At 47.7% G+C, this 25,232-nt stretch overlaps 1 protein-coding gene across 1 annotated transcript in view; it reads right to left on the bottom strand.

Annotated features, from left to right (window-relative positions):
• LOC310662913 (polyunsaturated fatty acid lipoxygenase ALOX15B-like) overlaps positions 1-25,232 on the bottom strand; it is a 43,772-nt gene that overhangs the window by 7,710 nt on the left and 10,830 nt on the right. The window contains exons 2-11 of the mRNA XM_083410276.1: positions 20,881-21,085; positions 19,251-19,332; positions 14,635-14,757; positions 10,806-10,909; positions 9,895-10,067; positions 8,233-8,376; positions 7,045-7,248; positions 4,332-4,418; positions 2,227-2,396; positions 1,373-1,494 (exon numbers count right to left, since the gene is read on the bottom strand). Of these exons, the coding sequence (XP_083266402.1) occupies positions 1,373-1,494; positions 2,227-2,396; positions 4,332-4,418; positions 7,045-7,248; positions 8,233-8,376; positions 9,895-10,067; positions 10,806-10,909; positions 14,635-14,757; positions 19,251-19,332; positions 20,881-21,085 (1,414 nt within the window). The remainder of the gene's footprint in view (positions 1-1,372; positions 1,495-2,226; positions 2,397-4,331; positions 4,419-7,044; positions 7,249-8,232; positions 8,377-9,894; positions 10,068-10,805; positions 10,910-14,634; positions 14,758-19,250; positions 19,333-20,880; positions 21,086-25,232) is intronic.

The raw sequence follows: 25,232 nt of genomic DNA, 5'->3' as shown, positions 1-25,232 counted from the left end.
GGGACACAAGAGCACTTATAGAGTCCTTTGTAGGTTCTCCATCGGTCGGAGAACATAACAGAGGCCAACCAGAGAATACTGAGAAGCAAAGCAGCTAGCAAGCTTGATCTTTACTGAACTGTTGCAACAGGGTGATCCCCTCACACGCAGGAAAGGAGGAGGACCCCGAACCAAGGTGTGCCAGCCCTTATATAGACATTTTAAATTGCCAGCCCTGGAGTCCAAGCCCACCCCGAGATACATAATACCTACATCACAGAAAGGGCGGTCTACAGCAGAAATCTGAGTGCGTTGTTTACCTCCTGTCTGGCAGGTTACCTGTTAATGCTCACTTGACTGGATACCCTGGGGAGCCTGGCCAGTTTTTTGTAATGATAAATACTTAGTTCCTGATCCAGGTCACAGGCTCACCCTATTCATACACAGACATACCCTTAAGACAGGATTTGTGAAGGAAAAGACAATGGGGAGGCCTTTCCATTTTCCTTGACCTTGCAGAGAAATCATTTGGTCAGTTTGGGAGTCAAAATGGTTCCAGGGCTGTTTTCCTGTGCTGCTTCAGACATGTGGTTCCACAGAGACCAAAATTTATGTACGTGTTTGCTTGGTACATTTATGAACATTTATTATATATATATTAGACCTTAATTTTTTATATTGCAACACCCCCAATCTAACTGCAGCTTCCTTCATGTGTTTTCACACTGTGACTTGTGTTGGGGCTCAGACGTGGCTGAAGAGCATAATAAAACAGATGCAGTGGCATAGCGTGGGGGGTGCAGGGGGGGGCCGGCCGCACCGGGCGCAACATCTGGGGGGGGGCGCTCGCACTCGCAGCTCTCTGCCCCTACCTGGCTCACTCACTCTCTCTCACTGCAGTGCTGGCTGTGCGAATCCGATCCGAGCCGGGTCGCCGCCCACTGTGGAGGGGGGGGGTGCCAGGCGTGCGGTGTCGTGCCGAGAGAGAGCGAGGGACTATCTGGGGGAGGGACAGTGCAGCGGGGGGGGGGGCAAATTACTTGCCTTGCCCCGGGTGCTGACAACCCACGCTACGCCACTGAACAGATGTGCATGCTAAATGCACATTCCTGCCTTGCAGCGGGTTGGACTAGATGACCCTGGGTGTCCCTTCCAACTCCACAATCCTATGATTCCATGAAATAGTGCATTGCAGCTGACTGCACACCAGAGGTATTGTTAGCCGCGTGGCAGAGCTACGTTTTGTGCTCCTCCGCCAAGCTAAGGGGCCCATGGGAAAGCGGGCACTTTTTATAGGCTTCCCAAAGTGTGACGGGCTGTCTAAACAAGTCCCGAAGGAAGGAAAACAGCGAGCAGAAGAGAGAAACAGGAGGAAATGGGTTTGGCAACGTACCTGACGACCGCTTGGACAGAAAGCCCTTTGTGAAGATGTCACAGATCCAAGCCTGAAGCTCGTAATCTCTCTGGACAGACAAGTTGCTTTTGTAGTACAGTTCCACGATGCCAGAGACAAAGCTGTAGGGAAAATGAGAAGTTAGGCCAGCTCCCCAGGCAGGCTGTGTGTGGAATAGTAACTCTGTGAGGCGTAAACTATAACAACAACAACAACAACAATTTATTTATAGCCCACCCATCTGGCTGGGTTTCCCCAGCCACTCTGGGTGGCTCCCAACAGAATATTAAAAACAAGCTAAAACATCAAACGTTAAAAACTTCCCTAAATGGGGCTGCCTTCAGATGTCTTCTAAAAGTCAGGTCATTGCTTATTTCCTTGACGTCTGATTGGAGGGCGTTCCACAGATTGGGTGCCACCACCGAGAAGGCCCTCTGGGGTTGTGGTGCTCATCTCACTTTACTGGCCGAGGGAGCCGGCATACAGCTTCCGGGTCATGTAGCTAGCATGACTAAGCCGCTTCTGGCGAGCCAGAGCAGTGCACGGAAACGCCGTTTACGTTCCCGCCGGAGGGGTACCTATTTATCTACTTGCATTTTGATGTGCTTTTGAACTGCTAGGTTGGCAGGAGCAGGGACCGAGCAATGGGAGCTCACCCTGTTGCGGGGATTCGAACCACCGACCTTCTGATCGGCAAGTCCTAGGCTCTGTGGTTTAACCCACAGCGCAAACCGCTCTGGAAACTGGGAGCAGAGTTTGAGATCAGGCATGCTGTGCGAGGAGCATGGGGCTGATGTTTGAAGAAGACTCTGGCCATTCCACTAAAAGCACCCAGCAAATCCTGCTTCTCTTACCTCTCGATGGCATCCCATATCTTCAGCCCGTCGTCCCTGTAGTAGTAATCAGCAAGCGAGCCGACTCCTCGGGCCTCGATGTCCTCAGGGAGGCACAGATCTGTGTAGGTCAGGTTGTCCAGGCACTTTTTAAGAAGCACAGCTAAGCCTCTGCGCCCGGTCGCTATGGCCTGCGATGAAAAGCGGGTGGGGAGAAGAGGAGACCACTCAGCACACTCCGAAATGAGGCACATCGAATTCTGCCCCAGCTGAAGTTTCCAAACTATCTTCAGAGGCAGCCCCGTGTATAATCTAACACTTGCCAGTGTGATCTAAAAGTATAGACTTGGAAACAATTGCTATAATTTAGGTACCTTTTGTCATATGTGGTGGAGGTGTCAGGTAACAAAAACTTTCTGGGAGATGATATATGCCGTATTTTTCGTCCCATAGGACGCACCTAGTTTTTTTGGGGGGGGAAATAAAGGAAAAAATTTTCCCCTTTATTTCCCCCCCAAAAGCAGGTCGGGGAATCCGAACCAGGTCGAGGAACAGGGGGATGGCGGCGCTGCGCCTCCCTGCTGTCCCCCGAGCTTGTGGGGCTGGCCGATGTCTGCCCGGCGCGCAGGGCACTCTGCTTCAGGGCGCCCCGCCCGCTGGGCGGCAGGCTGCTATCCGCAGCGTGGGGAGCCCTGCGGGGAACTCCTGGAGGGCTCCCCACGCTGTGGATGTCTGCCCGGCGTGAGGGGCGCTCTGCTTTCAGGGCGCCCGACGCTCCGGGAAGCAGGCTGCTATCCGCAGCCTAGACAGCCCTGCGGGACCTTCGACAGGGCTGCCTAGGCTGCAGATGTCTTCCTGAAGCCTGGAGAGCGAGCGGGGTCAGTGCGCACCGACCCCTCTCGCTCTCCAAGCTTCAGCGAAAGCCTGCATTCGCCCCATAGGACGCACCCAGATTTCCCCTTCATTTTTGGAGGGGAAAAAGTGCGTCCTATAGGGCAAAAACTGAAATGAAAAAAATGTTTAAAATGGCGTTTGCTTAAAAAAGTAAAACAGACGCTTTCTTATTAGGAATTCATCCCAAAGGACCAGAAAAGACTGTTCATGTACACGACAACAGCCGCATGGATGTTATTTGCCCAGAGATAGAAGGAAGAAACAATCTCGACCAAGAATGGCAAACCAAGTTGATGGATTGTGCTGAAATGGCAAAATTAACTGGGAAGCTCGGGAACCAAGAGGACAAGAACTTTAAAAAAGAATGGGAATTTTAAAATAATTTATTCAGGAGACCACTGCAAACAGATGAAAACATTAGCAGGATTTTAATCACACTTGTAATGTAACTGCGGGAGGCAGTGGAAGACAGGAGTGCCTGGCATGCTCTGGTCCATGGGGTCAGAAAGAGTCGGACACGACTAAAGAACAACAACAAATGTAACAAAAACTATGGACAATCTAGATGGATTAAAAAATGTGTATTATGGACTGATTGATATTAGGACCCATGGAGGGGATGGGGGGGAGTAGTCGCGAGATTCAGAGTAATCTCTTTATACGGATTTTTAATTGATTTTGTTATAAATTTATATTTTTTAAAAACCAAATAAAAACTACTTTGCAAAAAAGAGAGAGGGAATAATTGCTATAATTTAAATTGGGTTGTTCCCTGTTAACTTGCACTCAGATCACATCCATCGAAACGAACAGGCTTAAGTTAGCTACATCTATCAGCTCCCGAGGAAGACTAACCTGGGATCTATCCCCAATGCATTTAAATCTGGCAGGGAAGCCTGTGGATCAACCCACTCGGTCCCTTGGGAGGAAACCTCAAATCTCCCCAGTGAATCTCCTCCTTTGGGTTCTGCATCTTTAAACCAAACCGGACAGCCTTCGAAAGCAGGGCACTTCCAAAACAGAAGACTGCCCCCAGAGCCCAGCAAAACAGAGAGGCACCCCCAGAAAAGACTCCCCAAGGTGGCTGCGAATCACTCTGTGGTCGAATGGGTGTGGAAGAACAGAGATAACCGTGTGTCCTTGGACCTGAAGAGCTGGCTCAGCGCGGAAGGCATTCCACGGTGCGGTCACCAAGCATTTCTCCAAGGGCGTCCCACGAGTCTCCTACTTACCTTGTCAAAGGTACCTCCTTGGCTGATAAGGTAGGTTCTGGCCAGCACGTTGATATGGATGGAATAACGGAGGTGAGGAATCAAAAGCTGGAGGGGGGAGGCGGAAAGGGAACATGTGTAAGGATGGGGGGATGTCTCAAAGTACACAGAGACAAAGGTCTTGTAACTGAAGTTATAGCATGTTCTCCCCCTGATTCTGTCAGGAGTTCAGCCTACACTTGAGTAGGACCCTGGCAGAGACACATTCCCGACTGACATGTTCTCTCCCTCCTGGTCGATCGTTCGGGAGCTTCATAAAATTTCTTCTGCCCGAACATCACAGCAACCGATGCCAGCCGACACTGGCACACTTAGGGATCCGCAGAGTTTGCGCGTCATGACCTCAGCAACTCAGCATTTTGGCTAATCTACTTTATTTACATATAAACACACGCGGAGCACTGCAACATGGCTCCCTCTCTCTCTAGCCTCAGACAGCAAAGGGGAAAAGAATAAAGGACAATAGTCCCACTTCGCGGAACACAGGAACACAAACATCCTGTCTCCGTCACTTCCCACTCTGTGGAGTCAAAACACATACCGTCATGTGATAGACAAAAATCCCATGACTGCAATCACGGAGCAGGAATTCTAACATATTCTCCCCTTCGCAGCCCCTCCACCCCCCACTCTCCCTCTGTGGTTTTCCTATACAGTGGTACCTCGCTTCTCAAACACCTTGATATTCAAATGCCTTGGTTCACAAATGCCGAAAATCCGGAAGTAAGTGTTCCGGTTTTCGAATGTTTTTCGGAAGCCGAACGTCCGATGGCGGTTGTCGGCTATTGTTTCTGGGCGCCTGCACCAATCAGAAGCTGTGCCTTGGTTTTCTAACATCTTAGAAGGCAAACAGACTTCCGGAACAGATTATATTTGGCGCTTTTGTTTTTGCTATTTATTTTGCGTTTCTGTGCATTTGTTTTTGTGACTGTGTGGAACCCAGTTCAGCTACTGATTGATTGACTGTGTGACTGCAGAAATGGATAAAAGCCCCCCCCCTCCAAACAGTGGCTATCATCAATGCAGGTAAGAAAAAAAATTAATTTTAATTTTTATCATCTACAATGCTGTCTTATTTATTTTATCAGTACACTGATTATTGCTTGTAGCCCAAACTCTCTGAATTATTTTCATTCGTCCCCAATCTTCTAACTTTCAGCTTCACGAGATACCCACAAGTTTTATATATATATATATATATATATATAAAATATATGCAGGTTTTGGTGTCCTCGGGTGTCTTCCCGTGTAAAAGTTGGGGTGTCTAGGCGACGTTTCGACGAGGTCTCACTCGTCATCTTCAGGCTGGTGCTTTCGGCTTCTTGTTACTGGAACAGAGCAGGATCTCAGTGTTTGAGTTCCTATAAATACTGTTGAGGAGGTGTGGTGTATAGCCTCCAATGTTCTGGGCAGAGAGGAGGTTCCCAGGCTAGTGTGCCTTTTCTTCTTTTGTTCCTTAATTACTTGAGGGATATCTTGAGTGATATCCCTCAAGTAATTAAGGAACAAAAGAAGAAAAGGCACACTAGCCTGGGAACCTCCTCTCTGCCCAGAACATTGGAGGCTATACACCACACCTCCTCAACAGTATTTATAGGAACTCAAACACTGAGATCCTGCTCTGTTCCAGTAACAAGAAGCCGAAAGCACCAGCCTGAAGATGACGAGTGAGACCTCGTCGAAACGTCGCCTAGACACCCCAACTTTTACACGGGAAGACACCCGAGGACACCAAAACCTGCATTCCTGTACCCGTGAAAATCTACGAAAGCATATAAAATATATATATATATATATAAAATATATATATATATATATATAAAATATATATGTAAAGGTAAAGGTACCCCTGCCCGTACGGGCCAGTCTTGACAGACTCTAGGGTTGTGTGCCCATCTCACTCAAGAGGCCGGGGGCCAGCGTTGTCCGGAGACACTTCCGGGTCCCGTGGCCAGCGTGATATCACTGCTCTGGCGAGCCAGAGCCGCACACGGAAACGCCGTTTACCTTCCCGCTAGTAAGCGGTCCCTATTTATCTACTTGCACCTGGGAATGCTTTCGAACTGCTAGGTTGGCAGGCGCTGGGACCGAGCAACGGGAGCTCACCCCGCCGCAGGGATTCGAACCGCCGACCTTTCGATCGGCAAGCCCTAGGCGCTGAGGCTTTTACCCACAGCGCCACCCGTGTCCCATATATATATATGGGACTGTATATATATATATATACTGTATTTTTTGCTCTATAAGACTCACTTTTTCCCTCCTAAAAAGTAAGGGGAAATGTGTGTGCGTCTTACGGAGTGAATGCAGGCTGCGCAGCTATCCCAGAAGCCAGAACAGCAAGAGGGATTGATGCTTTCACTGCGCAGCGATCCCTCTTGCTGCTCTGGCTCCTGAGATTCAGAATATTTTTTCCCCTTGTTTTCCTCCTCCAAAAACTAGGTGCGTCTTGTGGTCTGGTGCGTCTTATAGAGCAAAAAATACGGTATATATATGGGCAAAGTTTTCTTTCAAAGCCGTCCAGGCTGGTGGCATCACTGCCTCCTCTGGGAGAGGCAACCTTTTCCCCCAGATGCGGTTCGTTCCTTTCAAAAGATAAAAGAGGATGTTGAAAACATCCCTCCCCATACTGGCTGCTAAATGCCCCAAACCCAGCCCCTCTGGGCTCTCTCACCTTGTACAGGGGGTGACACATGGGCAGCTGCCTCAGTGTTGACACCGCAAAGACTTCCGCCATCAGGTGTCCACGGAGCAGGTGGGTGTTCACCTCGTGGATGTGGAACTCGGAGTTTCGCACCCAGGTCTTGGCTAAGGTCCAGATCCACTCTTCGTCGGTGGGCAAGAAAATGGGACTTTGGGGACCTGGGCGCTGGCTCAGCTGGAAGAGGGAATCGCAATGGAATAAAAGATGCAACGGCAAAGGAAGGTGTCTTCAGACTGTCTAGAACAGGGGTCAGCAACCTTTTTCAGCGGAGGCCGGACCACTGTCCCTCAGACCTTGTGGGGGCCGGACTATATTTTGAAGGGGGGAAAATGAACGAATTCCTATGCCCCACAAATAACCCAGAGATACATTTTAAATAAAAGGACACATTGATTCCCAGACCATCAGTGGGCCGGATTTAGAAGGTGATTGGGTCGGATCCAGCCCCTGGGTCTTAGGTTACCTACCCCTGGTCTAGAAGACAGACTGCCCCATGGCCCATCTAGTTGCACTGGCTCCCGGTGGAGCATAGGGTCAGGTTCAAGGTGCTGGTCTTGACCTTTAAAGCTCTTTGTGGCTTAGGGCCCTCGTATCGATGGGACCGCCTCTCCTGGTCTGCCCCACAGAGGGCCTTAAGGTCCATGAATAATCATAGTTTAGAGGTCCCGGGCCCTAAGGAAGCCAGACTATCCTCCACCAGGGCCAGGGCCTTCTCAGTGATGGCTCCGACCTGGTGGAATGCTCTGTCCCATGAGACCAGAGCCCTGCAGGATTTAACCTCCTTCTGTCAGGCCTGTAAGAGAGAGCTATTCCACCTGGCCTTTAATTTGAATCCAGCCAGATCTTTTATTTCCCTTCTCTTCCCTCCCCCTCCCCTTTTATGAAGATCACCCGCTCTGAGACCCCACAGCTAATTCTCCCCTGGCCTCCTCGCTGGCCCAAGTAGGACTAATTTCCTTACTAATTTTCCTTCCATCCAGTACTTCACATTTTAATCTAGGCATATTGGCGAATCTTTTTTCGAGCAGTATTTTGCCGTATATTCATCAAAACAATCTCATGGAATGTCTTTTTGACTTCCCTTAAGTGAGTAGAACCTCCTAGCTTGTTGGGAATCCTTCTGTTGAATTTCCCCCTGTTTTGTTTTTAAATCGTTACCTGGATGGCTATAGGAATGACTTCTCCAGAAGGCTTTTGGTGCAGCAAACACAGAGGGGCCGCAATGTATTGCTCTTTGCCGTTCACCAGGATGGTAGGGATGCCCTCCAGCAACTTGTAATCTGCTAGGTAGATGGTTCCTTTCTGAAAAACAGAGTTGGAGCGGGTTGGAGAAGGGAGGAAAGTTTGAATCCCATCTGATGTCAGCCCAGCCCAGCATTTTGGACTAAAGTTGCATCATACTTGTTATGTACTGAGTTGAATAGGATCCAAAATGCAGCAGTCTAATTGGTCCTAGAACAATAGGATCCAAAATGCAGCAGTCTAATTGGTCCTAGAACAATAGGATTCAGAATGCAGCAGTCTGATTGGTCCTAGAACAATAGGATCCAGAATGCAGCAGTCTGATTGGTCCTAGAACAATAGGATCCAGAATGCAGCAGTCTGATTGGTCCTAAAACAATAGGGTCCAGAATGCAGCAGTCTGATTGGTCCTAGAACAATAGGATTCACAATGCAGCAGTCTGATTGGTCCTAGAACATTAGGATTCAGAATGCAGCAGTCTGATTGGTCCTAGAACATTAGGATTCAGATTGCAGCAGTCTGATTGGTCCTAGAACAATAGGATTCAGAATGCAGCAGTCTGATTGGTCCTAGAACAATAGGATTCAGAATGCAGCAGTCTGATTGGTCTTAGAACAATAGGGTCCAGAATGCAGCAGTCTGACTTGTCCAAAAACAATAGGATTCAGAATGCAGCAGTCTGATTGGCCCTAGAACAATAGGGTCCAGAATGCAGCAGTCTGATTGGCCCTAGAACAATAGGATTCAGAATGCAGCAGTCTGGTTGGCCCTAGCACAATAGGGTCCAGAATGCAGCAGTATGATTGGTCCACAGGAGCCACCCAATCCAGCTCCAGGTGGAAGTGAATCCGCAACCTGATTGGCCTACAGGTGAATCCTGGAATTAGCCAATCACGTGGGGCCCATTGTGTAAATAATGTATATAAAGCAGACATTCTGGGGAACTTCCATTCCTCCTCACCACTGTGAGCTGAATAAAGACCATGAAATCCACTTTCGACTCTGAGTATATTTCAATACTCCTCTGGTGAAGACACCATTTTTGGTTCTTTAGAGCTATTTTGGTTAGCTCCCTTGGATACTATTACTAGAGAGGTGGGCTGTGGATATTTTAGACATATATATGCATAGAGAAGGGACATGGGTGGCGCTGTGGGTTAAACCACGGAGCCCAGGGCTTGCCGATCCAAAGGTTGGCGGTTCAAATCCCTGCGACGGGGTGAGCTCCCGTTGCTCAGTCCCTGCTCCTGCCCACCTAGCAGTTCGAAAGCACGTCAAAGTGCAAGTAGATAAATGGGTACCGCTCCGGCGGGAAGGTAAACGGTGTTTCCGTGCGCTGCTCTGGTTCGCCAGAAACAGCTTAGTCTTGCTGGCCACATGACCCGGAAGCTGTACACCGGCTCCCTCAGCCAATAAAGCGAGATGAGCGCTGCAACCCCAGAGTCGGCCACGACTGGACCTAATGGTCAGGGGTCCCTTTACCCTTTACCTTTATGCATAGAGAAGGGGACACACGCACACACACATATGAATGTGGCTTTGAGATACAGCCAATAAGAAGGAGAGCAATGAACAACCTCCAATTCCTCCTTGAGGGTAGTGTATTCTCCCAAAGGCCCGGCCACCATCTCCTGGGTCACAGGGAAGTTTTCTGGGATCTTGGTGCATTTCCGGATCAACACAGGGTTGATTCCGTTCAGATACTGGTAGCCGAAGAAATCATCATCTTTCCAGTGCCTGAACACATACTCTGGAGAAGGGAAGAAGGAGAGACAGAGATCATTGAAAGCCTGGTGGAAAAGAAGTGCTAATAATAATAACAATAACAATAATACCCTGCTCATTCTGGACGGTTTCCAACAGAATACAAAAACACAGAAAAACACCTGACATTAGAAACTTCCCTAAACAGGGCTGCCTTCAGATGTCTATGGAAGGTTGCAGAATTGTTTATCTCCTTGACATCTGATGGGAGGGTGTTCCACAGGGCGGGCGCCACCACCAAAAAGGCTCCCTGCCTGGTTCCCTGTAACCTCATTTCTCGCAGGGAGGGAACCGCCAGAAGGCCCTCAGAGCTGGACCTTAGCGGGCTGAACGATGGGGGTGGAGGCGCCAGAAGGCCCTCAGAGCTGGACCTTAGGGGGCTGAACGATGGGGGTGGAGGTGCTCCTTCAGGTATACTGGGCCAAGGCCATTTAGGGCTTTCAATTCCCTACACACGGAATTGTGCTTGGAAACGTACTGGGAGCCAATATAGATCTCTTAGGACCCGTGTTGTATGTGGTGCCAGCAGCCACATCCAGCCACCAGTCCAGCTGCCACATTCTGGATTGTCATTTCTGAGTCATCAATGATGGTGCCAGGAGAGGCGTCCTGGGGAGAGCATTCCACAAATGGGGAGCCACCACCGAAAAGGCCCGTTCTCATATTGCCACGCTCTGGACCTCTCATGCTTTGAAGAGAGGCAGCTTCCTCAGCCCTCACTGACCTGTGGCAGGGGTGTGGTAGAACCAGAAGACTTTGCGGATGTCCTCAAGCTTCTCCCAGGAGTAAGGCTTGTCCAGGAAGCCCTTCATTTTGGCCTCAAACAGCCTGAGGAGGAGATGCGGAAAGAGAACTTGTCAAGGAAGACGCATGCCATTACAGAGGAGGAACATCTGCCCTTGAGCAAAACTTCCTTGTGCGCAGAGTCAGACCATAGTGTTGCCAACTCTGGCTGGCAGCTGCTGTCCAAGGTCTTGTGCAAAGGGAGGCGGCCAATCAGACCAAAGAAAGGTTTTCTTCACATCTTGCATTGTTCAACTACGGAACTCATTCCCACAAGAAACAGTGATGCCCACCAACTTCATACCTTCCAAGCACCCCGGGAGAAAACAGGACATCCCGTTTTTTCTCACGAGATCTCGGCAGCCATTTTGGGTGCTGTGATCTAGTGTGGGGGATCAGGATTCCAGTGAGGGGCAAATGACTACAGCATCCTTACCCACCCACCCCGGCCACGATCCCAAGACAAATATGGATCCCTGTACCTACTATTATGTCAGAGAGGGGACAGCCATAACAATGGTCAGCTCCAAAGATTTGAGGAAATTTTAATCCCAAGTCTTACCTTTGTTTCCTTTGAGACCCACATAAAATATTTGAAAAAGAATACCTTTGTTGGCTTATAGGTATTGAGGATTTATCCTGCTACCGTTGAACTTTCGGTTGTTAAATTGTGTTTTATTTTATGCATTTTATTGCTTTTAATGGATTGTACTTTGTCGTTATTATTCTGAACTGCTCTGAAAATTAAATTATTGAAAAGCAGCATAAAAGCATGTTTGATAAATAAATAGAGTTGATAAGACTGGGTCTAGACTTTGTTTCCCATCAATGAAAAGCGCTCCTACTGTCTGCATGAATAGGTTATATTCTAATATTTGTACGCAGCTTTTTCAACAACCAAGCCGAGGTCCAAGTATCTCACAGCGGCATAAGAGCCTTGAAGAAATCAAAACAACCAGCCCAAGACTGAATCCATATTTTTGACTAGCAGGGGAGATCAAACCTTCCTTTGCAGAAGTCATCTCCAGCTTAAGAAGTGCTCGCAGGCTCATACAACAAGAAATAATATTTGCAATATACTGGGCCCAATTACGTTTCTTTTAAAAAGGGCTATCTATTGTATCTAACTGTTGGAGATGAAACAGGGGCAATGCTTCTCTAAAACATATGTTTTTTCATTGTCCTATATTGAAAGATTTTTGGCAGTACTGGAGTACTGTGTCCAGTTCTGGGCACCACAGTTCAAGAAGGACACTGACAAACTGGAACGTGTCCAGAGGAGGGCAACCAAAATGGTCAAAGGCCTGGAAACGTTGCCTTATGAGGAACGGCTAAGGGAGCTGGGCATGTTTAGCCTGGAGAAGAGGAGGTTAAGGGGTGATATGATAGCCATGTTCAAATATATAAAAGGATGTCACATAGAGGAGGGAGAAAGGTTGTTTTCTGCTGCTCCAGAGAAGCGGACACGGAGCAATGGATCCAAACTACAAGAAAGAAGATTCCACCTAAACATTAGGAAGAACTTCCTGACAGTAAGAGCTGCTCGACAGTGGAATTTGCTGCCAAGGAGTGTGGTGGAGTCTCCTCCTTTGGAGGTCTTTAAGCAGAGGCTTGACAACCATATGTCAGGAGTGCTCTGATGGTGTTTCCTGCTTGGCAGGGGGTTGGACACGATGGCCCTTGTGGTCTCTTCCAACTCTAGGATTCTATGATTCTAAGTTCTAGTTACAGGTAGGTAGCCGTGTTGGTCTGCCGTAGTCGAAACAAAATAAAAAAATTCCTTCCAGTAGCACCTTAGAGACCAACTAAGTTTGTTATTTGTATGAGCTTCTGTGTGCATGCACATTTCTTCAGATACTTTTTGGCAGAAGGTAACTGAAACTATCAACAGAACTGTACGGAACAACCGTACATTTGCAGAGCAAAATGTCCTCTTGAACTACCGTGTTTTTCGCTCTATAAGACGCACTTTCCCCCTTCTAAAAAGTAAGGGGAAATGTGTGTGCGTCTTATGCAGCGAATGCAGGCGGGAGGCTCTGCCAGCGCTCCCTTTAAAGAGCCGCATGGAGAGTGCGTGCCGCTCTTGGGGACTTTTCCTGACTCCCTCGTCGGGAAAAGCTCCCAAGAGCTGCACACACACTCCAGTGTGGTGTAGCGGTTAAGAGCGGTAGTCTCGTAATCTGGGGAACCGGGTTCGCGTCCCCGCTCCTCCACATGCAGCTGCTGGGTGACCTTGGGCCAGTCACACTTCTCTGAAGTCTCTCAGCCCCACTCACCTCACAGAGTGTTTGTTGTGGGGGAGGAAGGGAAAGGAGAATGTTAGCCGCTTTGAGACTCCTTAAAGCGAGTGAAAGGCGGGATATCAAATCCAAACTCTTCTTCTTCTCTTCTTCCATGTGCTCTTTAAAGGGAGCGTGGCTCTTGGGGGAGCCTTAGCCATGTGCAGTCTCTCCCTGGCAGGGGATGAAGGCTTGCCCGCGGCTAAAGAGGAAGCCAGGACAGCGAGCGGGATCACAGAGTTCCCGCTGGCTGTCCTGGCTTCTTGTTTAGCTGCGCACAGCCTCTCCCGGCGGAGAGGCTGCACACAACCAGGACAGCAGCCAGGACAGCAAGCAGGATCCATCCCTGCCCCTGGCTTTTGCCAAAAGCCCCCAAGAGCCGCACTCCCTTTAAAGAGTGCACGGCTCTTGCGGGAGGAAAGCCCGTAGGCTTGCTTTCGCTGAAGCCAGGAGGGCAAGAGGGATCGGTGCGCACTGATCCCGCTTGCTCTCCTGGCTTCAGGGATAGCCCTGCAAAGCCTCCTGAGTGAAAATGGAGGAGCGCTCCCTCTTAGCTCAGGATGCTTTGCGTTCCTTTCTTATTTCTTGTTTTCCTCCCTAAAAACTAGGTGCGTCCAACTGTCCAGGGCGTCTAATAGAGTGAAAAATACAGTATATACCCAGCATGTGGAACCTTACAAAAGGACCATACGAGTAGACTCTCTGTGCTTTCACCACAGCAAAAAGACTGATACTGATAAACTGGGAAAAAATAAAAATGCGCCTCCCTTCTACGATTGGATTGAAGACGTATACAAGCTCGCAACATATGAACAACTTGCACTTAACGTGGACCTGCCATGGACAAACACAACAATATTTGGAATCCAGTCTTACAAATAGTGTGATAGGTTGAGATCTGGTGAAGTACAATAACAACCTTGTAAAATATAGCCCCCCCCCTTTTATTTTCCCTTCTACACGGGTTTCTCTTTTTCTTTTTCTCACGTCTTGCCATGTTTAGGGCATGGGATGCGGGTGGCGCTGTGGGTTAAACCACAGAGCCTAGGACTTGCCAGTCAGAAGGTCAGCGGTTCAAATCCCCGTGACGGGGTGAGCTCCCATTGCTCAGTCCCTGCTCCTGCCCACCTAGCAGTTCGAAAGCACTCTCGGGTGCAAGTAGATAAATAGGTACCGCTCCGGCGGGAAGGTAAACGGCGTTTCCGTGCGCTGCTCTGGTTCGCCAGAAGCGGCTTAGTCATGCTGGCCACATGACCCAGAATCTGTACGCCGGCTCCCTCGGCCAATAAAGTGAGATGAGCACCGCAACCCCAGTCCAGTCACGACTGGACCTAATGGTCAGGGGTCCCTATACCTTTATGTTTAGGGCGCATATAATTATGTACTTTTTGAACTTTCAATAAAGATGTTGAAAGAAAGAAAGAAAGAAAGAAAGAAAGAAAGAAAGAAAGAAAGAAAGAAAGAAGTGCTGGCAGGTTATGCAAGACTTACGCGAGGGTCCCACGTCCGAAAAAGGCAGTGGATTTGGGGAAAGAGTACTGGATATTGTACTCCATCGTCATGTCCGTATCGATATCGGCACAATATGGAGTTCCTGGGATGTATTCCTTCCACCTGTGTAGATAAATTGATAGAGAGAGGGAGAACGAATGAACAATGGCCAGGCAGTCCTGTGAACTGTGTTTGCCAATGAGAAATTCCTACAGAATGCCGGGAGGCAGAGATGCATTTTAAATAAAAGCACACATTCTACTCATGTACAGGTCCTGTATACCTGAAGGAGCATCTCCACCCCCATCGTTCTGCCCAGACACTGAGGTCCAGCGCCAAGGGCCTTCTGGCAGTTCCCTCCCTGCGAGAAGCCAAGTTACAGGGAACCAGGCAGAGGGCCTTCTCGGTAGTGGCGCCTGCCCTGTGGAACGCCCTCCCAGCAGATGTCAAGGCAATACAGTGGTGCCTTGCAAGACGAAAAGAATCAGTTCCGCGAGTCTTTTCGTCTTGCGGTTTTTTCGTCTTGCGAAGCAAGCCCATTAGCGGATTAGCGCTATTAGCGCTATTGACAGTTTAAGGGCTAAAAACGGCTTTTTAAGGCTTAAGGGATTAGCGGTTTTGCTGCTAAAATGCTTTTAGCAGCTTAGCGCTTCAGAAAAAGGGGTTTTGGAGCGAAAAAAAATCGCAAGAATTTTCGTCAATTTTCGTCTTGCGAAGCAAGCCCATAGGGAAATTCGTCTTGCGAAGCACCTCTGCAAACGGAAAACCCTTTCGTCTAGCAGGTTTTCCAACTTGTGAGGCATTCGTCTTGCGGGGCACCACTGTAAACAACTATTTTACTTTTAAAAGACAACTAATTAATTAATTAAGTGAAGGCGGCCCTCTTTAGGGAAGTTTTTAATGTCTAATGCTGTGTTGTTTTTAATATTCAGTTGGAAGCCGCCCAGAGTGGCTGAGGAAACCCAGCCAGATGGGCGGGGTATAAATAATAAATTATTATTATATTATTATTATCATGTAAAAACATGCTGATTCCCGGACCATCCTCCGGCCGGATTGAGAAGGCAATTGGGCCACATCCGGACCCCGGGCCTTAGTTGACCTACCTATGGTCTTGCCTTTTAAGGTCGCCCATTTGCTTTGCACCTCTGCCATTCCTATGGCTCATAGGAGAAAAGCCTGGGACGTTCTAATAAATATAAGTCCAGCGTTATGTGGTTTCAAGTCCCCTGTGGGTCTGATGGTGCCGATTAGGGCAAAAGATGTAGAGGAAAGGATTTGGACGACTGCTTTAAGCTACACCTGTCCCAGTCTCCTGCCCAAGAATCATGGCAAGCGCCCTTTCTCGTATGTCAAGTAGCCAGGCTTTATTCCAGTGCAGGCTCAGCAACGAGTGAAGAGCGGGAAAAAGCCCAGAGATGCAGCAAGGATCAAAACACGAGGAGAGCAGCTTCAAGGTTCAGGGACAAGGCCAGGGATACAGATGAGAAGCTGGGAGCTGAGACTGCACAGGAGTGTGAAGTTGTTAAGATAAATTATAGAACAAAAAATTGAGAAAGTGGGAAAGGATTTGCTGAATTAGCTAAGTTGAACTAGAATACAAAAAAAGGGAGGTGTGAGGAAGTCGAGGAAACAAGTAAATGAAAGATAAGGATATGGAAATTGGATGTGTTTTTAAAGGTTTTTGTTTTTTCTTGTTGTCTTGATGTATTGTTTTTTCTTTCTATTTTTGATGTACTGTTTGTTATTTTTTTATTGTTTTTTTCCTCTCTCATAATTTTCTCTTTTTTCTTTTGTAACTATAAAACCACTAATAAATATTATTATATATATAAAAAAAAAGGAGTGTGAAGTTGTTCTGAGAATCAGCCCTCCCTGCCCATCATGCTTTTAAACAGAGACTGTCTGGCTACAGTGGTACCTCGGGTGAAGTACTTAATTTGTTCCGGAGGTCCTGTTCTTAACCTGAAACTGTTCTTAACCTGAAGCACCACTTTGGCTAATGGGGCCTCCTGCTGCTGCGCGCCGCCGGAGCACGATTTTTGTTCTCATCCTGAAGCAAAGTTCTTAACCTGAAGCACTATTTCTGGGTTAGCGGAGTCTGTAACCCGAAGCGTATGTAACCTGGAGCGCATGCAACCCGAGGTACCACTGTAACTGGGAAACAGAGGCAAAGCAACCGCTTATATGCGTTTCTGAAAGCCTGGGGCCACTCCCCCTCCCAACGTGATTGGCTGTCTAAACTTCCAAACTGCGAATCACGACTCAGAGTTCAAGGGCCAATGGCAGAGGCCCTAATCCTGAAATGTTCTGTGATTGGATATCATGTGTCGAATCAGAACATAGGAGCTCAGAATCCTTAATCCAGACTCAAGCTCAGGCAAACACAGACCACTGAATACATAACAGGAGTGCAGAACGAATTGCCTGATGGTGGGCATGACGGCTGTTTGAAGGAAGGCAGGATTTGGCCCGTTGTCAGGCCCCATCTGCACTCTGCATTCAAAGTACTGGGATGTCATTTTGCACTGTCATGGCTTCCCCCCAAAGGAATCCTGGGAACTGTGGCTGCTTAAGGATCTTGAAAGTTGTTAGGAGACCCCTGTCCATAGCTGTCAACTTACAGATTTGAAAATAAGGGACCAGCAGCCTCGAAAATAAAGGATCAGCAGCCAAAGTAAGGGATCAACAATTACTTTGATAAAATACATATTTTGTTGCGTGCAAATGGCTTTAGATACCTATTAGGTCCATAAATTACCATAGAGCATATATTCAACACAAAAAACAGCAACAATTTGTTGTTGACAAAGGACAGCTGGACATAGAAAGGGCCCCATTAACTTCAGTAGCTTATTTAAGGGACATCATCAATAAGGGACAGCAGCGGGACATGGAGCTGGAATAAGGGACTGTCCCGCCAAATAAGGGACGCTTGACAGTTATGCCCCTGTCTGTTCCCGTCACAGAGCTGCAATTCCTAGAGTTGCCTGGGAAGAGGGATTGACTGTTAAGCCGCTCTGGGAATCGTCGTTCCGTGAGAAGGACAAAGAGGGCTGTGGGAGTGTGTGTGGCAAACTCTACAAAGGCACATTTTTAATTTGTGGCCCCACCCACTTTTGCCTCTGGTCCCGCCCACCACATGCACCTACAAGGTTGCCTTACCACGTTGATTGGCAGAACTGGCACCGCTACAGGTGCCACACAATACCCGTTTTCTGCATTTGTAAAAACTAGGTCCTTTCATGTGGTAGCACCTACACTTTGGAACTCATGAGATCAAACAGGCACCTTCGCTTTACTCTTTCCGGTGCCTGCTAAAAATGTTCTTATTTAGACAAGGCTGTGGGTTAAACCCCAGAGCCTAGGGCTTGCCGATCAGAAGGTCGGCGGTTCGAATCCCTGCGATGGGGTGAGCTCCCATTGCTCTGTCCCAGCTCCTGCCAACCTAGCAGTTCAAAAGCACACCAGTGCAAGTAGATAAATAGGTACCACTCCGGTGGGAAGGTAAACGGCATTTCCGTGCGCTGCTCTGGTTCGCCAAAGCAGCTTAGTCCTGCTGGTCACATGACCCGGAAGCTGTACTCCAGCTCCCTCGGCCAGTAAAGCGAGATGAGCGCCGCAACCCCAGAGTCGGCTACGACTGGACCTAATGGTCAGGGGTCCCTTTACCTTTACTTTACCAACAGATAACTTTAATCTGTTTTAGTATTTTAACTTTTGTATGTGTAACAGTAGGGTTGTAAATCTTGGTTTTATTGCCTTATCTTTTTGTATGCCATTTTGAGGTTTGTTTGTTTTTTTACAATCAAGAGGTGTATAATTTTTATGAAAGAAAGGAAAGGAAAAAGTGGCTGCCGTAAGTTTTCCCAGAAGTGAATGTGGCCTTCAGGTTTGACCATCTTCTCCATCATGTAAGGACAGTTCTGGGTAGTTAGATTTCAAACACTATGATAGCAAAATTAACATGTGTAATGATATGAAGATACTCGGATATTAGGGCCAGTGCCCAAGGCAGAAGATTACCTCCTGCAAAACAAGAACAACAACAACTGTTGCTGCTCCTCCACCTGTTGAGGAATGAAGGTAGGAAATAATAATAATAAATCTGATTTATACCCCACCCTCCCCAGCCAAGGCCGGGCTCAGGGTGGCTAACAAACAATAATAAAAACAAGTTGAATGAATACAACTTAAAAAGAAGATTAAAATACAACATTAAAATATTGAAACATTAAAATATTAAAATGCAGCCTCATCACAGGAGGAGAAAGGAAAAAGAAAGAGGGGGAGGGGATCAAATTGGCTCCAAACCAAAGGCCAGGCAGAACAACTCTGTCTTACAGGCCCTGCGGAAAGAAATCAGATCCTGCAGGGGCCTGGTCTCATGAGGCAGAGCGTTCCACCAAGTCGGGGCCAGTGTTGAAAAGGCCCTGGCTCTGGTTGAGGCTAATCTAACTTCCTTAGGGCCCGGGACCACTAGGGTGTTGCTATTTATGGACCTTGAGGCTCTCCGTGGGGCATACTGGGAGAGGCGGTCCCGTAGGTACGACGGTCCGAAGTAGGCCGTCCTAGGTAGGTAGGTAAGTCTCTCTGTACATTTGTTCTCTACTCACCCATATTTTGTATGACTCAGCACCAGTTCCTCACGGCGGTGCCTCCGCTGGAGATAATGAGTGTCGTCCGCTGGAGTTTTGGCTGTACACAAAAGGAAGAAAAAGGTCAAGTGGTTTTTACACTTTCCCTGGCTTACCCCAATTTTTCACATTTCTCCACTTTTTACACATCCTTACGGATGTGGGAGATAGGCAGTCAAATCTAACAATGCACGTTCTTGCTAGTTAGCGTGTGAAAGGGTTAAGACCATAGAGCTGTATTGCAGCCGACTCAGACCATAGAAATGTAATTGGCAGAGAAGGCTCTGTGTGATGTCATTTCCCCTCCTCTCCTGGGTGGGAAGAAGCAGAGACGTACAGTCGTACCTTGGCTCCCAAACGCCTTGGGAGTCGAACATTTCGGCTCCCGAACGATCGAAAACTGGAAGTGAGTGTTCCAGTTTTCAAACGTTCTTTTGGAAGCCGAACATCCGATGGAGCTTCTCCGGCTTCCGATTGGCTGCAGGAACCTCCTGCAGCCAATCAGAAGCCGCACTTTGGAAGTCAAATGTTTCGGAAGTCAAACAGACTTCCAGAGTGGATTCTATTTTACTTCTGAGGTACAGCTGTATTTCTCTCTCTACAACCAGCCATGATAGTGGACTTCTGCTCAAAGCATCACAAACATGCCTGAGGCTGTTTTCACCATAAATGCAAGTATTTTAACTGTGTTACTTTTTACTGCTGTCGCTGCTAAGGACAAATGCTTGACTGTGAGTCAACTATACATTTTATAAACTTAGTTTCCAGTCTGTAGCCTGTTTCTTTGATAAACAGGGAAACAAAAGGGGGAGACCAGCCTAACGGCCGATCTCTAGGCTTTCAATTAAACTGCTTAAAATGAGATTTAGACTCTGCCGATAGGGCTTTCTCTTGTGAAAGAGTCTGCAAAAAGCCCTGTCCTTTGAAAAAGGCTTGCGGCCGCATTTTTCCTCTGTCTCTACCCACGCACATGGGTCTGAAGAGGGATCAAATGTAGTTAATATATTCCCTCACCTACCCAACAAAAGCCATAAACGAATGCAGGAAGAGTCTAATGGGATGGCAACAAACAGCTGAGCTGGCCCTGTCAATCACACCCATGCATCCTGCTATGAGGTCCTCAACGGGAGGTAAAAATGAAATAAATACCATATTTTTTTGCTCTATAAGATTCACCTTTTCCCTCCTAAAAAGGAAGGGAAAATTTGTGTGTGTCTTATGGAGCGAATGCGGGCTGCGCAGCTATCCCAGAAGCCAGAACAGCAAGAGGGATTGCTGCTTTCACTGCGCAGCAATCCCTCTTGCTGTTCTGGCTTCTGAGATTCAGAATATTTTTTTTCTTGTTTTCCTCCTCCAAAAACTAGGTGCGTCTTATGGTCTGGTGCGTATTATAGAGCAAAAAATATGGTACATCTGATTAAAATGAGGGTTTTTTTGGGGGGGGGTTGTCTGCAAAAATAAAGCAGGCAAGCAAACATACAAAGTCTCATTCTGAATTTCAAACCTCATTTCAGGATGAATTGTTGATGTTATTATGGGATGGGACCTTGCCTCTCCAGCAAGTGCCAGGATATTCAGGGCAGGGGAATGGGGAGTGAGGAATACTCACCGGCTCCTTCTCTGAAGGACTTGGTGCAGTAACCCTCTATCCACTGGTAACAGGGGAAGCGATAGACCTCACCATGCGGAGATGTCACCTCAACAGCATTGCAGTACCAGCTGTTCTCGGGGAAGAAGGAGTAAGGGCCCTTGTGAAGGTGGATCAGCAGGATCGGGCCCAGGTCGTGGTCACAAAAGACTTCGTGCTCCTCCACCTGTTGAGGGAGGAAGGAAGGAAGGAAGGAAGGAAGGAAGGAAGGAAGGAAGGAAGGAAGAATTATTTCAGTTCTGGTCCAAACTTGGGATGGATTCTGCCGCAAATTGTGATTGCAAAACTCGCACCAAACACCAAGTTGCAGCACTAATGGACAGGCTGCGATTGCAAATAACAGGCTGATTGCAACTGCAAATTGGTTGGCCACTGTGAGAACAGGATAATAATAATAAATAACTAACAACAATAATATCCCAACAGAATATTAAGAACACGATAAAACATCGAACATTAAAAACTAAACAGGGCTGCCTTTAGATGTCTTCTAAAAGTCAGGTAGTTGTTTATTTCCTTGACATCTGATGGGAGGGCGTTCCACAGGGAGGGTGCCACCACCGAGAAGGCCCTCTGCCTGGGTCCCTGTAACTTTGCTTCTCGCAGGGAGGGAACCGCCAGAAGGCCCTCGGAGCTGGATCTCAGCGTCCGGGCTGAACGATGGGGGTGGAGGGTCATCGGGTCCAAGCTCCTGCGATGCAGGAATTGCAACTAAATAACTTGTGTGCCCACAGCATAAGACGCCCTGAGGGCTAGAATCTTTTGGGTGGAAAGCTATGGAAATGGAGCCTCCGTATATGTTTTCTCCAAAGCGAGGAACGTGCAGCCAGCTACCCGCTGCTTATGCTGCTTCCGCACAACGCAGAACGCTTAGGGTGACACACTCTTTAATCCCTTTATTAAACGGAGTCTTGCATAACCAAAACAAATAAACAGCAATAAAAGATCTACACAGCGTCGGCAATACCAGGCAGGGCATATAATGATGTAATCATAAATTGCTAGAGCATTTGCAAAACGAAGCAGGGCTTCAAACAGAATTGGGGAGGGCGTTTCGTGCTGAGATTCCTGTGTCACAGGGGGTTGGACTAGATGACCCCAGGATCCCTTCCAACAATTCTAGGATTCTAAGAGTTATGGCACCCGAATCCTAAATCATGGCACCCATATTTCTCTAGGCAACACAGGGATAAATTCTTGCGTGTCCAAATCTAAAACGTAAGAGATTACAGTCCTGCCACATTGAATAAAAATGTTCAGGGTTCACAAAGGCCTACAAGTTCATATATATATATATATATATATATATATATATATATAATATTTTATTAAGATTTTCACAAAATAAGACAAACAGAAAAAGAAAAAACAATACCAAAAAAAGTACAAAAGATAACAACAATTAAAAACAATTCCATCTTTCAGAACATATCTTGCATTAGCTTGTTTCTTGGACTTCCCCACACCTCCCCCCTTTGTATTCCAGTTCGATTGTTTGTTCAGCAAATCCTTTCCCTCTTTACCTTTATCTTAATTTTTGTCATAATATTTTAACTTTACCTTTCCCTCTGTTTAACATTCCATTTTCCCCTAGTATTTCAACCCTTATTGCTATAAACCCCTTAACTTCAATCCAACATCATTCCATCATTCATTAATTTTACATTGTTTCTGTAAATAATCTTTAAATTTCTTCCAATCTTCTTCCACCATCTCTTCTCCCTGGTCTCGGATTCTGCCGGTCATTTCCGCTAATTCCAACAAAGGCCTACAAGTTCTTATACCACACGGAACTGTTAAAAGTTTTGTACTGTTTTCCACTGTTGGGCAGTGGAAATCCTGTCAGCCGCCAGCTTGGAATGGTTTTGGGGTCAACATGATCCCCAACATCCCATTGATTTACTGGAACAGTCCGGAAACAGGACACTTTTAACATCTGAGAAAATAAAAACTTAAGGCACAAAGCTTATCTCAAAACTATTGGGGAGGCGACATCTCTCAGGGCCTTGCATGCAGCATTTCAGTCCTCTGGCCTGCGGAATAGCTCAGTCGGTAGAGCACAAGACTCTTCATCTTGGGGCTGTGGGTTCGAGCCCCACACTGGGCAACAAGATTCCTGCATTGCAGAGGGTTGGACTAGATGACCCTCAGGGTCCCTTCCTACGATTCTGTGATCTTCCTGGCAAGGCTGAGAGAGCTTCCTGTTTGAGGTCTTGGGAAGCTGCTGCCAGTCCGTGTAGACAGTATTGAGTTAAATGGACCAATGACCTGACTGCATATTGTTGCAGGGATTTATGTATAGGTTGGGGGGGGGGTTGACCCTCCAGCAGATATCATGCACATGCAGCCCACTACCAAAACCAGCACAATCACTTTTGTGATTTGTCCCCACAAAACATTTCATCACAGTTTCTTCCTATCTATTCAAAGGGCCTCAATACCAAATGTAAGAATTCACTGATCAATGCATCTATGTACTGGCTCACTGGGAAAACTTCAGAAATTCATATAGACATGTGAGCTCAGCTCCTCAGCAGCCCCTCTGCCTGAGTGATAATCCCTGGCATCCTGATACCTGAGTGCCAGACAGGTAGCCATTCCAGAAATAACAAACCCACATGAAGATGAACGGGTATGATGAACTTGGCTGGGAAACAGGGAAATGCAAAGATCTTTTTTGTTACACTTGATGGGTGTTTGGTGGAGGGCAAGGGGAACCATGGGGCAGGGTCCAGGATGCTGAGATTACTGCCACCAGACCTCCCCTTTCATGATGTAACTGTGATGTATGAGTGATGTAGTTTGGGGGGGTGTAACATGGGGATTAGCAGCTAATAAAATTTTGGGGCGCTCTTTTGTTTGGGGCTTCCATCTTGTTCCACCTTGTGGCAGGTGGAAGTCCTGTCGCAACAGTCTTCAATAAAGACCAAGCCTACTGGCTGCTGTTTTGCTCTGGTATTCCTAGCTGGTGTCCTTGTTTTTTGTCCAAGGGAGCCCTCAGATTCCTCCGTTAACAATATAAAGCAGATCCCTGTGTGCCTTTGTTGTTGTTGTTTAGTCATTTAGTCGTGTCCGACTCTTCATGACCCCCTGGACCAGAGCACACCAGGCACTCCTGTCTTCCACTGCCTCCCGCAGTTTGGTCAAACTCATGCTGGTAGCTTCGAGAACACTGTCCCACCATCTCGTCCTCCGTCGTCCCCTTCTCCTTGTGCCCTCCATCTTTCCCAACATCAGGGTCTTTTCCAGGGAGTCTTCTCTTCTCATGAGGTGACCAAAGTCTTGGAGCCTCAGCTTCAGGATCTGTCCTGGGGGGGGGGGGTTTAAAGAATAAAAGGGAAGCAGAAAAGTGGGGGAGTAATAAGGAAGCCTAACAAAGCCCTGATTTGGACTGCTTTGATTTTGTGTGGGTACATCCAGTTCTTTCAGAACAACAACAACACACTTTTTTTGGGGGGGGGGAGCTGTTTTGCTCCGGCCCTGAGTCTGCCCATTGGTTAACCCAGTACTGGCGTCCTTCGCAAACCGAGTCCAGAACAGGTCTTGCCGCGCAGCCGTGAGTCAACTTGGAGTTGCTGCTGAGGATTCGCTTTCGCTTGATGGTAGCCGCAAAGCGATGCCTTCCCGTCACGTTCCTTCAGATTCCAGGCCAGACTGTACTTGCCACTGGAATGGCACGTGGGTTGGAGCACATGCGAGAGCGAGAGAGAGAGAGAGAGAGAGAGAGAGAGAGAAACTCCAGTGTGCTGACTCCCGGCTGCCCATCACGGAAGCAAGTGACAGGGTGGATCGAAGAAGGCAACTGAACAATGAGAGGCGCCAGTATTGTTTTTTAACAGGGCTCCTCTGCCAATCAGGCTGGAATCCAATAGGCCCTGCATTCCCAGAATGGATCAATTGACCTCTTTAATTTCTTCCTGTTGCGAGGCAGTGTGGTTTGAATGTGTGTGTGACAAAATGGGCCTTCCTAGAATTGATTACGATCCAGACGTGGGTGGCGCTGCGGTCTAAACCACTGAGCCTCTTGGGCTTGACGATTGGAAGGTCGGCGGTTTGAATCCCTGCAACGGGTTGAGCTCCCGTTGCTCTGTCCCAGCTCCTGCAAACCTAGTGGTTCAAAAGCACACCAGTGCAAGTAGATAAATAGGTACCACTGCGGCAGGAAGGTAAACGGTGTTTCTGTGCACTCTGGTTTCTGTCACGGTGTCCCATTGCGCCAGAAGCGGTTTAGTCCTGCTGGCCGCATGACCCAGAAAGCTGTCTGTGGATGAATGCTGGCTCCCTCTGCCTGAAAGCAAGATGAGCGCCGCAAC

Source organism: Podarcis tiliguerta (genome assembly GCF_965153285.1).
Source record: "Podarcis tiliguerta genome assembly, chromosome: 13".
Lineage (NCBI taxonomy): Eukaryota > Metazoa > Chordata > Lepidosauria > Squamata > Lacertidae > Podarcis > Podarcis tiliguerta.
Note: the sequence above shows the minus strand (reverse complement) of the source record. Positions and strands in the feature narration are given on the sequence as shown.